This window comes from Falco naumanni, chromosome 4, assembly GCF_017639655.2.
Source record: "Falco naumanni isolate bFalNau1 chromosome 4, bFalNau1.pat, whole genome shotgun sequence".
NCBI classification, from domain to species: Eukaryota; Metazoa; Chordata; class Aves; order Falconiformes; family Falconidae; genus Falco; species Falco naumanni.
This window is the reverse complement of record NC_054057.1, coordinates 13,527,375-13,541,342: the sequence shown is the minus strand read 5'-3', so window position 1 is coordinate 13,541,342 and position 13,968 is coordinate 13,527,375. Positions and strand designations below refer to the sequence as shown.

Sequence of the window (13,968 nt, the reverse complement as noted above, 5' to 3'; positions counted from 1 at the left end):
CAACCAAAGTTTTGTTCAAAACTAACATCCTCCAAGCAATGCATACCACACTCGTTTAGAACTGCTTGTCAAAAATATCTCTAGACTGTGTTACAGCACCTTCACTGCTGTGGCATTGCTGGTACACACTGCAACAGGCACAACAATGCCACACCAGTGGGGAAGCAGCCAACTTTGCGTGTTTTGTCAGCCAGCACTAACTGTGAGGGTAGTACGTGTTACAAGAACTGCGGAACAGAAATCAGAACTGGGCACCCACTGTATGCGGCAACATAGAAAACTTCATGCCACAGTGTTTGCTCCAAAAGTCATGGCTAAGAGCATCGTTTGCCATAAACAGCTAAATTTCAAAATACAAGGCTTGTTACCAGCTGCTGATTCTCAACAACTCTAAACAGCCTTTGATAAAGTCAGTTCTTGTTATCCCTTGTACTGCACAGGCCGACCAACGCTGCCTTTTATCAGCTATCAGCACTCGTATACTGCTGTCCACCACAGCCAGTTACCAGAAGCAAAGCTAGGTCGTGTCTGGGAAAACCATTCAAATGAAACACCGCCACAGTCACACAGAAAAGCCACACATGCACAGCTTCTGTAGTGAATCTTCACTGTAATTCCTCACAGTTTTTTTCCTAGGAAAACCTCTATCCAGCCACTTCTGTTAAAGGTTTCTAAACGGTTGCAAGGCTGCATCCTGAACCCAGACAATCTGAGCTAATATTTTTCTGTACAGAAAACGGACTCATCCCCTTAGAAAACCCTGCGCCTGTATCAAACAATTCACAAACGTAAATCACACTACTCCACCTGCCCTACCTGTTCAAGGCAACCAAATTCTGTGTCATCATTCAACCTGTATCTCTTCAGGTCCTCCTCCAACACAATGGACACTAAATTCACCTGCTTCAGACTCAAGATGCTTTCAGTTATTGTCATGTGATTTCTCATGCAAAACAAAATTTTATCTCAGACACTTGTGCATAGTTTTAGCTTATCTCAGCATTTCCTCAGAATTGACCTTAAAATTTAACAAGTACAGTTTGAGGGGGGAAAAAACTGTACACTGTTGTTTTCAACTTCGGAAGGGAGTGCGCAAGGCCAGGAACAGACATTACAGATGACAGACAGCTCAAAAATATATCATTCTTCTTTCCATGGTATTTTAGCTACTTCTCTCTTACATTTTCAAAGAAGGAACTGGCACACGTAGCATTTATTTTTAACATTGCACCATAGGTTTCTTCAGAACTAGAAATTCAACATTTTTCTTAAATACTGCACAACAGAATTAACAACAGAAGAACCTAAAGAACTTGAACAATTCAGGGTTTGAGAGACGTTAAATAGCGAATTCAAGAAAACATTGTTTCCTTCAGCTCCAGTGTACACAGGAGATGCCACTGACACGAGTTTCCCATCACATTTGTTTAGTATACACTAACAAATAACCTAACACTTTGAAAGATTGAATACATGTGTTGCATTCAAGTTACACAGAAGTCATAATTACTTAATTATATGTACAAGTATTATTTAATTTGTAATTTGAATTAATGCATTCCATAAGCATACTCTGCATCTTAAGTGCTGAATTTAGTTAGCCACAAGGTGGCAGAAATTTCAAAGTTAAAATAAAAAGATCATTGTAGGCTATTTCATAGGTTTGGTTTTGTTTAACCTGCTATGGCTAGAAAGAGAAGGAAAAAAATGCTTATGTCACCAGATTAAAAATTAAGGAACACAAGTCGTTTTTCTATCTGTGGTGGAAAAGCAAAATTAAACCTGTAGCATGTTATAAAATATCAGTAAGTATTTAAAGGAAAATTATATACAGCCATTAAGTAAGGCATTATGGCTATTACTTTTAATATGCAGGTTAAAAGTGATCAATTACTGAAGACGTAAGCAAGCATCAAATTCCTAAAAAGAATAAAAAGCATTAAAAGGCCTAAAGTACAAAAAGCCCAAACAATTTATTTTGGGTATTCAGACTACAAACTTTTGTGTGTTTGAAAGCAGCATTAAGTTTTCTAATTAAAAAAAAAAATCTTAGGGGAAAATCATTGCACAATAACAGAAACGAACAGAAGAATGTAGCTGCTAACCAGAAGACAGACACAGAACAACCAACACTGTAAAAGGGCATCACAAAGCTTTTTTTAAAACACAGCTAAAAATAATTGAGAACAACTCCCATCCTCTGTCATCAGCAAATCACTAACTTTCTGCCCTCCTCACTCAAATAATTTTACCCAAATTTTCAATTTTTAAAATTATTAATTTTTAATTGAAGTGTGGGAAAAGTTGATAAACCCCAGCAAATTAAGGTAGAGCACACAAGACCTGGCAAGGGGAAGACAGAAATACTTTCTTAAAAGTTAACGCTTACATGATCATTTTATTGATAAATTAATCAGAAGCAAAAGTTGCATACAAAATCAGAGCAACATAAATTCCAAAATGCAAGTTAGATGACAGTAACAAGTAAATAAGATACTTACTGTCTAGCCTGGTCCTTATTGCCATATGTTACATTTACAACTGCAGTCTCCGTGTCAGTGTTCACTAGAGAGAAGAACACAACGCACAGACGTTACATTCAGCGTGCACTCACTTCCCACTACAAATCTAAACGCAATTTTGAGAGTAGAGCCATACCTTGCTCACAGTTCTCCACCGTTCCATACTGAGCTAACAAACTATCCAGCACCTATCAAAAGGTAAAAGAAATTACAGATTTCAATTTCAAAACAGAATAACAAAACAAAAAAGCACGTAAAAGCACTAAAATTTGTAATAATCTCATCAGAACGCAGAGCATTCAATATATCCACACCAATAATCAAGAAATGTTAACTATTTTGGGAAGAACACATTGCTCATTTTCTTTCTCACATCAGAAAATCTGCGTTTAAAACCTCATGGATGTGAAAATACAGAATATAACTCACAGTGAGTGCAGTGTGACTTTTTGGAAGTTCCAAACTCTAAAAATAAACCAAGTCACCTGTTCCCAGAGTGGGCTAAAGCAAAGGCAGGAAAAAATAAAGAGCAAATCTGGAATAAAATCTTTCCATGTATCTCAAGTACATATATGCAACTTTGTCACTCACTGGGGGTTCTGCACCCCCACCCCCAGTACACTTAGGTCATACATAAAAATGTTATTCTCTCACTTAGTGGGGACCTGTCTACATGAAGAAGTTAACCAGAATAACCAGCACATCAAAAGCTGTTCCACAATTCTTTTGACATTTTCCAAAAAAACTATTCCAGGGGAAGCACTCGCAACAGTATCTGCACAATTATTTGAAAGTCACAATTAATTTGTCCTTCGGTAGAAAGCTAGGGAGGAATAGGTGAAAACATATGGCAAGGGGTAAAAGAAATCCAAATAAATAGTTCTATTTGGCACAATTTGTCTTATTCTAGTCAAATGCAGAATGATGAAGAAAGGACAAGAAACAAGACCTTTAGGAAAATCAAGGCGTCAGAATGTTCTGGTAAAACATTAAAATACCCACTGTTGTATCACTTCTAGAATTCATATAGTATATTTTTTGGTTTTTTCCTGGTGAGAAATATCATTCCAGAAAACCGTGACTGTGGCAGTAACTAGCACAGAAGACAAGTACATCATTGTGGTTTACTGCATCCTAATGTTTTGTCTCAAGAGTTAAGACGGTGCTGGAAAAATTCACAAATTACATCAAAAAGTGAAAAAGTGAACTTGAAATCTCCTCTGTAACCAAAGTGCCATTCTTCACTTCTGTTAGTCTCTTAAAGCGAAATGTCATTATGAGAGGGAAGAAACTCTTTTGGGGAAAGGAAGGGAACCAGGACAGAAGGGGAGCAGTAGACATAAAAACACCTCCGTGCAGCTTCTTCTTGCACGGAGAAGTTACTCGCTGTAACCGGCAACCGAGTGTGCACAAAACCCTAGTCCCTAAAAGGGTAAAATTCAGAGTATCTACATCTTCACAAGATTAAGGTTTCAAAATTATAATTTATTCATGGACTGTATACTTTTACTGCAATATAAAAGACATTTTTAAGATAAATCACAGTTTATATGTCCAAACTTGACGACAACTTGCATCAGTATCATTTTCAGTCCTTACCACCTACTAAAATTGAAATTGCACACAGACACCCAAAGGTAAAATTTCAAACCAGGTATTCAAAAGGCAAAACTCACCAAGTTTGAGCAATGCATTATTCCTTCTAACTGCAGAATTTCCCTATCCTTCTTGTATAGGGTCTAATAAGTTTTCTTGGCAACTGTTTTATTTTCACAGACAAGTTGTTAATTGTCCTCTCCTTCTACAAGTAGAGATTAGCCTAGTCAGAGTTTGCCTTTTCAATACCCTAAAATATAATTTTTCTGCCACTCCTCACCTCTGACAATTTGAAACTATCTAAGGAGAAGTTTGCTAAATATTACTGAAGCAGAGATGCTCCAAGGGATTAAAATAAATTAGAAGTCTGTGGTAGATCCTTTTAAATGTTGGCACAGACAAGTGGGAGAGTTGGGAGGTCTTGCGTGTCTGTGGACATACTTCCACACAGGCCAGGAGAGTTACCACACGTGATTAAGGGGTAACTGTGCTTCCACTGAAATCTGTGGGTGAAGAGAATCTCAGGCGGGGTCAGTGTTTTAAAACAAGAGCAGCATAGCAAGACACTGGCTTAGAGATCCATTCCGAGGCGTTTACTTGAAATAGGATGCTGAAGAATTCATTAGTCTGATAAAACAATTTCTTTGTCCCTACAGTATGTCAACACCCATGCTGTATTACACAGCAGACCATAGTACAATGTGAGCTAATGTCTTTAGCAAGACAAATTGTTATTATATTTGAACTGTGCGGACCACCAGCTCATAGGCACTCTGCCCCGAAGCTGCATCACCTCAAAATCACAGAAATGCATTTTCATTCTTAATCATACAGGAAGAAAGCAAAGCTGGAATGCCAAAAGGTACCACAAGAATTCGCTGGATAATAATTAATCGACATTTTGTAAGCTATTTCCATAATACATTTATATTCTAGGCTAAGCATACCTTTACATTAAGACCAATGTATTAAAGTCACTAGCTTCACCAAGAAAATAAAAGCTTTAAAGCTGAATCCACACAACTTTTTAAAGATACTACATTCTCTCTAAAAACTACTTTCATTATGTTTCTGATCAGCCATCAACAACCACTCAACACTCTAGTCTTGCATCTCCTTCAAGAAGCCTAAGAACCAAAAGTCTCCTCTGCTGTTAATGCTGAGGAATAGCCCAGGATGGCACATTCAGCATCCCACCGCTTTCCACCAGGAGTTCTCCACTTACGCTGCTCCTTAATCCTCTTCTGAGCCATTTCAGTCAGAGACAGTGTCCATCTGGGCTTTAATCCAAGTGATTTGATTTCCCGTGTTCCTAGAAGAGTTGCTTTACTGAACAGATGTATGAGAATCTTCCTCAAAAGGATTGGAGCTTTCTTCAACCAAAATGGGAAACAATCCTCTCGGGTCAAAGACACTTGTGCTCCACAGCACTGCCCTCAGTAGACACTTAGATTTCCAGCACTGTCAGTCTCACGCAGCAAGGTTTTAAGTGAGATCAACACCACAGGGATAGCCTGTTAACCAGACTGTATTCAAAAGGCACTAGTAAAAAAGTTTTAGCAGCAGTTGGGGGGTGTGCATATGTGTGTGTGTGTGAGAGGAGCAACCTTCATGGGTGAGAACACTTAACTGAAACAGCTGATCCAGCTGGGAGAAATCATCACAACTGCAAAGCCAGATCCTCTATCGTAACTCATTTTCAAAACACAGTACTCAACTCTTGCATGTGTTTCTTGCTTCATTTACAGAAACAGCCAGTTTCTATCCACATCCTTCATTTTTTCATATTTCTCTTCACACTGCCTTTTCCCTCTCCCCAAATTTTTTTCTCTCTAGCCCAAAGCCTGTAGTTCTGCTGCAAAACAAACATGTTTTGTTTAAGCTGCTCTTCCGTAACACTCTCCGTGTACAGCCTTGTTGGGCAATCGGAACAAAATTCAAAGCCAAGTTGGTGGTGCAGCAGCAATTCTGATGAGCAGCCGAAAAGAAAAGTTTATTTGTACAAATATTTAATCTAAGCTAGAAAAAAAGTCTTTCCTTTTCTTGAGCTCTCCTTCTAACAGTTGTCTAAATTGGGTCTCCTGCTCGTTATAGCACAGATGTCTCTCTCACAAAAAGCTGCAGTCTTATACTGTGGACTTTCATTCATCAGGCTCTAAAAGCCAATTCTGACTTCATTATAAACAGCATTATTACCCTACACCAAGCCCCACAAATTGAGGCTGCTTTACAAGGAAAAAAACAAGGAAACGTTACTCTTCAGTAGAGCCAAGAGCTCAAAGCACACATTAAAAATATCCCAGTTCTGAACAATTTCACAGGTTTAGAAGTAGCACCTTTGAACAAACCAGAGCAGTTGTTTTCTGCACTTTCAGAACAGACTATTTGATACACATCATCTTATGGTGCTGCAGGATTTCTGCCCTACACCATAAGCAAATTAGTCTCAAGACATCTGGTCCATAAGCACAGTTACCCATGTTGTTTCTCTCACACATGCACTTAGCGATGGGAACTTGACAGTGGTGCTGTATAACCTGAAGTCATTTCCTCCACTCATGCAGAGCCATTAGACCACCACTCCTGCTTCCATGACTCCTGTCCTGTTGACTGGGAGTTAAAATTAAGACAACAGAACGGAAATCACACATAGCAGAGAGAGAAAAATGAGACAGGAGGATTAGCGTCATTCAGTAAAAGACCACGTGGAAATTTCTGGCTGTAAAGGCTTTGAGTGTTCTGGGTGATATAATTAAAAAAAAAAAAAAAAAAAAAGGAGGCGGGTAGCATGGATAGAGAGCATCAGTCAACAATATGAGGTGAGAGAAGTTGTTAGTGCAAGTGGCTTTTTGATTTAGAAGAGGAAAGGTAGAAAGAAAGGAAACAAAAAAGCCAGGTATGGAAAGGAGTTTTCATCATTTACACCAAAAAGGTTAGAGCGTGTCGGTCCCTTGTAAAGGCAGAGCAGCATGGACATGCAGTACCCAAACCAGCACAGGGCCTGCCAGGGCAAAGTTACTCCTCCAGAACCTTGTGAGGGCATTTGAATAGGCAAAGCCAGTTTGCAATGGCTCAGCTCATTGCAGCGTGTGGTGATGGCGTTTTTCATCTTGTAGGCCCTCCAATACCCAGTTTACTGTTTCACGAAACCATGACCATAGTCTGGAAGAATCAGAAAAATAAGTCTGGAAGCTGCTGAAGTCATTGTTTGCACACACCAGAAAGGCAGCGCCTGAAAACAATAACTCTGGCTTATTTACCACATCCCATACAAACCCTGGAGTGAATTCTTCTCCTGGGAACTTACAGTTATATCCAAATGTTCAAAACTATTAATAAGTTTACCCTATAATACAATTCTGTTTAGGTGGCATTACCAGGGTTTTAAGAATGTAAAGCTGAACCACAGAGAACAAAGACAAAATTGTCAAAGGAACTACTAATTGAATGACCAATTTGGACACCGAGGGCTTGATTTTCCACAGCGCTCAGCATGTCTGTGTGTTCAAAGTGCAGCTTCAAAGCCACTTTCGGAAGCAAGGAGAACACGGCACTTCTGCAAGAGACCTGAGGCTCGTCACAAGACGGGGCACACTGTTAGCAAGTAATAGTAACTTCTGCTTAAATAGTTTGCACAGCACCAGAGACCAGAACGTTCAGATTTCAGTTTGTCATGGCAGCATTCAATTCCCCTAACCAAAGGGGTCTGTCTTCCTGAAAGTCTTTGACTTGCTGCAAAATTAATAAAGTGTGTGGTGAGTAACTGGGGCACAACTCTTACAAGACCAGTCATCTTCACTGCACACGCTGGATTTCCTAGCTGACAGCAGAGCCACGCTCCAGCCTGAGCCAATGTCCCTCCCAACTGCGCTAAGAGCAAACACCAGGTCCCCGTTTACTGTGTTCTCATTAGGGAAATCTGAAATGCTCAATAAAAAAAATAAGGAGATAAGAGATGAGGTGGACTATTTCAACGTCAGTGTTTCAAATTACGCAAAAGACATAAAGCAACCAAAAATAGGTCTCAGCATCACATGCAGCCATGACTACAACTACTATAACCAACTCCATACACCACATGTGTTTATACATATTTCCAGGTAATACTGCTGGGCCATTTAAAAAAAGCAAACATATAGACATACACACTCCAAGGTCTATAAAACAAAGAGGTGAAGAGAGAGAGCAAATGCTTTAAAACCGCACTAGTATTCAAGAACAACATTTAAAAGGACCTGCCTTAAATCTGCTTAGTCAAAAATCACGTGAAGTATAATTAGCATAATTTACAGATAGAAAAAGGTTAGGTTCTAAAGAAAAGATTAAGAGGAATCCAACAAGTGTTAAGCAACACAGTAAACCATTACAGATGAAGATCAGCTTCAGAACTCCCTCTTTTTTTAAATGAAAATTCATATGATGGAAAATTCACTGAGAAAGTATTCTAATGAAGCTCTGAACATAGAAGAAATTGCAAAAGAAATTTTTGGGCTTCAAAGTTAGCCCAGGTACTGAATGCGGCAGGCAAAATTATCTTGTGTGCTTTTGTGTTCCCACATTAAACCCTAAGCTGGAAATAGTCTCTTGAACGTGTGATAGGGAGGAAAGATTAGTGTGCATTACACTAAGGAGGTACGGGATGCACAAAACCCTCTCATAGTATCAAGGCTCACAAATGGCATTAAATCGTCTCCAAGGTTAAAAAAAGTACTTGAGAAATGTTTAGAGAAAGACCAAAAAAAAAATCTACCACCTTATTAGTTGCATGGGTGGCCTCCTTCACAAAGAGATTAAAGGGAGCGGGATAATTCAGTTTGGAAAGGAGCGAGAGGGAATATGATACAGGTATTATGAAATAACGAATCATGTAGAGATGGCCAAATTGGCAGCTCCTCTCCACCCTTCATCTAAATTAAATGAAAACAAGTTTGAAAACACAGAGAAATAAGTATTTATGCAACATTATCTGAATGCAATTAAGCACTGCACAGTATCTGCTACAATACTTTATTAATCTCCCCCCTCCTGACACTAAAGGTGGAACTTCAAGACCAGTTTTTAGATAACATCAGAGCTTACGGACCAGGTTAGCATTAACGCCAACACTACTCCTTCAGTACCCATCCTGATTTCCAGAAAATTAAAAAGCACCCTCACGCAGCTCAGTCCTTTGGGAAAGCAACGGCTGTTTTACACAGCTAATCCCCATTCCCAGGATCTCCTCGTGGGCACTGCTGCCCCCCCACCCCACCCCCCCCAGGCAGACAGGCTACCAGGACATTTCTGCGGCTGGGCGTGCGGGAAGGATCACATGCCGGGCTGGCAGATGGGTGTTGTGAAACGTAGTAGGAAGCAGCAGCAACACTAGCTCGTGTTCATCTGCCTCCTCTCGCATCAAGGAGGCCAGTTTAAGTGGAAACACTCCCCACTACTTCTACAATCTGATTTGAAGTTTGCCAAAGGGAAGGAAAATAAAAAAGCTATAAAAGCATTACTATCCAGTGAGCACCCATTGCCCAACGTTGATTAAACGATAGACTACACAAAAGCAAGGGAGCCAGCATATTTTACAAGAATGTTTGGAGAATACATTGGGATAAAGGATGAATTTTCTGCTTTACTCAGAGCATTATACTGTAATACAATTGGTGTTTTATTGTCTGTTTCGACACCTTCCTGTGGAGGCATCCAGCACTGCTCTCTGTCAGAAGACTGCTGCTCAGCCCCGCAGTGCAAGTTGCAACGTCCTGCTCAGCGCCGTGAAAATCAGAAAGGGAGCTTGTTTTCCCTTTCCCCCTCCTCAACCTTTCAGTCCTTCCAATTACATTAACTCTATATCATTACAGAAAATGTGTTCTTTTTAATTGAAAGATTTATCAGAGAGAACTGTATTTCTCCTATACATTTTACTCTTTTTCTCTGTGTGCGCACACATGCGTGTGTGAAAGGCACTTTCGAAAGCTATTTTCTGTAGCTATTAAAAAGTCTCGATGCTACTTCATTACTGCTCTGCAAGACCGGCACTAATCTGATATTTTTAGTTTCAGCATAATAATAGTTCTTTTTAAAAAAGCCTTCTGTAAAGTTGGAAACCTGCAACTATTACAGAAATCTGTCAGACTAAAAAAAAGCAATTTTTGAATCATCTTTTGGAACCTATCAACAATTACACATTCCAAGAAATCTCTTGACAAGAGCTCAGGGATATTTTCATGAAGAGGCCGCCACACAAGAAAAACTGCTCCTTCTGGTACAGGTATGCTGGCGCATTGTGGAAACAGAGCCAAGTCAGTGCTTGATAGGAGGGAAATCTTCATGGGAAGGACTGTCCCATATTCAAGTATTAAGCATTTCCTCTAGGATCTGCTTGTAACTATCTAAAAATGATAGAGGGAATCATAAAGGAAAATCCTGTAAAATGGATTTAGTTCACAGATTAGTGCAGATAAAAATAAAGTATATTAGAGCTCAGATGGCGATCACTTCTGAGACATCCCCTCTACTGAGCACAAGACTCAAGATGACAAGCTTTCAGGAAAAAGATAAATCCTCAACAACTACTTCATGAATACCTTAGATATCTTTATAACCAGGAAAAGCTATAAAAAGATTGAAGCATTTTACCCGAGTTACATTTACAGGATTCCCCTTCCTCCTTTTTAAATTGGCCGTCCGTAAGATGCAGGTCATGTCTTTGGCTTCCCAGCAGTCCTACTAAGGGACAGCACTGCTGTGGACCAGACATTTCAGAGAAGGTTTAGTTTCTAGATTATCAAGTCTCTCAAATACAAGAGACTGCTGAAGGGAAGGAATTGTTACCTGCATTTACTGAGATTTACAGACACATGGGCTGGGTTGCTGGATACTCTCGTACAAAACTTTCCCTGAAGCTGTCAGTGCATGTCACCTACCTCACCTCCCCAGTAATTTTGCTGGCATGGCAAAACTCCTATACCTGAATGCAGATCACCAATAGCAGTCTCCTAACATATGGGGCAGCTCAGTCACTTGAATAGTTGCAACAGCTATACCCAAAATTGCTAAAGTCATCCCAACAACTAGAGAATACAAGTTTTTCTTAACCCACCTCTCCCGGTTTGTATGGCTGTTTGCAGGGGAACTGGGCACTGAAAGAAGTAGAGGAGGTTTGAGGGGGACTCAAGAATTCAGCCCGAAGTCAGACAAAAATACAAGTTATATCCACTTTACAGGAGGAAGGAAAAATCTTGGTAGAGCAAGACCACTTTCAAGTATTTTATTTACTTTGTGCTGCAGAATTGGATTAAAATAAGATCTACAGTAAAGGTCTCTACATTGCTAACAGAGATGAGCTTTGCAAAACAACAATTAAGTGCTGTCAAAGCCTTCAAGCTGCAGAAACATGAACCTTAGAGCAAAGGGGAATCATCAGATTTTGGAGTGTAGAAAATTTCTGTGGTAAAACACATTATCTAGCAGCTACCTAATAATTCAGATAGTCATAAAAGCGTAAATATTCTAGACACTCAAAAGAAAGTTATCAAAAAACCCTAAAAGTTAAAGAGATATTATCATAAAGTTCTGTTAAACAAACATTTACCAAGATCTACGAGATTTCCAAGTCTAGCTTAAAGTATGCCAGAATTACAGCCAGCTCATGCACTAATCTGAAAGGTAAGGCTTAAGAAGATGTTTACAAAAAAGCCACAAACTTTTGAATGAGATTATCTAAACTAGAAACTAAGATTGCAAGACATGCACTACTCTAATACCACTGGACCTATACATACCCAAACAAAACAATTCAGTGTGAACTCTGAGCGCTAGCTGACAGCTTGCAAACTATAGATTACTTTGAAGCACCAATTCTGAAGGAGCAATCAAATGACAAGTAAGATGACTGGAACAAGTCGAGGAGAACAGCCATAGCTAAATGAGTTAACTATACCTAACGTGGTTCAAGAGCGATCTCTGCTTCTGTCTACTTGCATTCAGGGCCTTTACAAAGAGAGATGGAAGACTTTCCACTCACAGCCTTGAAGGATGTGTTCAGTCACCAGCAAGCTTTCAAACAATGAGGTTTATTGCACAGCCTCATTATTAATAAAATTAGAACACGTTTTGCCATCTTATAAATGGAAAAACAACAGAGATGCAATCACGAAGGAGGCAAGTTCACACCATTCCCCTCACTTTGCAGTAATTAATACTCTATAGTTGCACAGATCTGAAAACTGAAACAGCCTTATTCCTTACAAGTTGTGGAATTCATATAGGAACGGCAATACCAACTCACATGGATGATACATGCTTTTGGGTTGTTTAATGTTCTTTTATTCAAAGAGAACTGCTTGCTTAGAACATTGTTAATCACCTGCTACTCCTCAGGCCTACTTATGAAAAGCACAAGAAAACAAACACAACGCAGCAGAGGTCTTTTCTATTCTTACTGGCTCCAGTGGCCCCACAGTAAACTTTAGACCTAAGTCTCTGCCTTATATTTTACAGCCAAGTTTTCAATTCCACTAAATCACCTCTGCCCAAGACATCAGGCTTTAGCAGCTAAAAAAAGCCATTAGAGCTGTCCGTTGCAGAAGTCACATTTGTGCAAGCATCTGAGCAGTTTGGTAACACCAGGTGCTAGAGTGATACGCTTTGGTTTAAGAAACAAAACCAAAAAACAACACACATTTTCCAGAAACCTGGACATTCAATTTAATTTTGATGCAGATTTTTCCTTATGCTTTCAAACAGGCACTGCGAGTATTTGGGTAAGTGGCTCCAGTCCTGTTTCGCTGCTGCTCCATGAGTAGCTGCACACACTATCCTCCAGTAAAAGTACTTTAACTCTCTACAGCAATATTCCCTTGCACATGAATCAAAAATATCTGCAGTAGTAATAAATTAAGAATAAAGGTGAACAATACTGCAGGGCACCAAGGAGCTGCACGTCATTTGCCAGTTTCACATTTACTCTACAATAAACTATCTCCTCTTGTCAAAACAACTCGTTCTCCTTAAAAAGCTTAAAATTTTAATTTTGACATTTAAAAAGCCAGCACTATTTAAAATAAGGGAAGTGGGAGTGTAAATCCCCAGTATATGCCTGTGTGAATGTACACTTCATTCTGATTTTTCACTGATTCATAGCAAAATATTCAGCCCAACAGAAGGGGAACTAGATTTTTAGGCACAGAGGGAAAGAGTACTTCAGTGCTTTGCTATTGACATGGGAAAAAAAGAGGAGGCGGTGTAAGAGGAACTAAGAAATCTTGGGTTATTCGCCTGCTGAATATTTAGGGAGCCACAGCTCTTAAATCCCTGCTCATGGCATCTGGATGAGAATGAAACATGCTATTCAGAGCCAAGCATAGCAAGAAGATGCAGGGCAGTAGTAGAGGACTGCTAGAGCAGGGGAAAATTTATTTCAAGCCATTAATGGCGCACACCTCTTGCATTAAACAGCGGCTGTGCATAACAAAAGCAGCAACAAACCAGGGTAGCCCCTGCCTCAAAGAGCTTGCAACGTGTACGCAATGGGTGCAACAGCTACACAGGGAAGTACTGGGGGTGGGAGCAGGGGGAAGAAATGGAAAAAAATGGGAACATCCACCTCATCTTTTGGTTGAGCTTCAAGGCTGTCCTCAGCCAGCAGGCCCTCCTCACTGCCTGGCCACAGAAATGAAGAATAGGCAGCCCTATGCTGAAGGAAGCATAGGGAGGTCATGGCAGTGACCCAAGGACTGATGACCCAGCTGCTGCCTGGCTTTTGGGGATGGTGGTAAAGTGTGAGGCGGAAGCATCCCAGTAAAGATTCCACAGGGAACTGGATCTACACCATGTAGGAAAGGACATCAAGGAAATGACCAGC

At 39.9% G+C, this 13,968-nt stretch overlaps 1 protein-coding gene across 4 annotated transcripts in view; it reads right to left on the bottom strand.

The window, feature by feature from the left end:
• The window catches only part of IGF2BP3 (insulin like growth factor 2 mRNA binding protein 3), a 114,360-nt gene that overhangs the window by 42,681 nt on the left and 57,711 nt on the right, over nucleotides 1-13,968 (bottom strand). For 3 of the 4 annotated variants that reach the window (XM_040590098.1, XM_040590099.1, XM_040590097.1), the window contains 2 exons: nucleotides 2,659-2,710; nucleotides 2,502-2,565 (listed from right to left, as the gene is read on the bottom strand). In XM_040590098.1, coding sequence (XP_040446032.1) covers nucleotides 2,502-2,565; nucleotides 2,659-2,710 — 116 coding nt within the window. Of the gene's footprint in view, nucleotides 1-816; nucleotides 917-2,501; nucleotides 2,566-2,658; nucleotides 2,711-13,968 lie in introns of those variants that run through there. The other variant, XM_040590100.1, reaches the window with a different exon arrangement.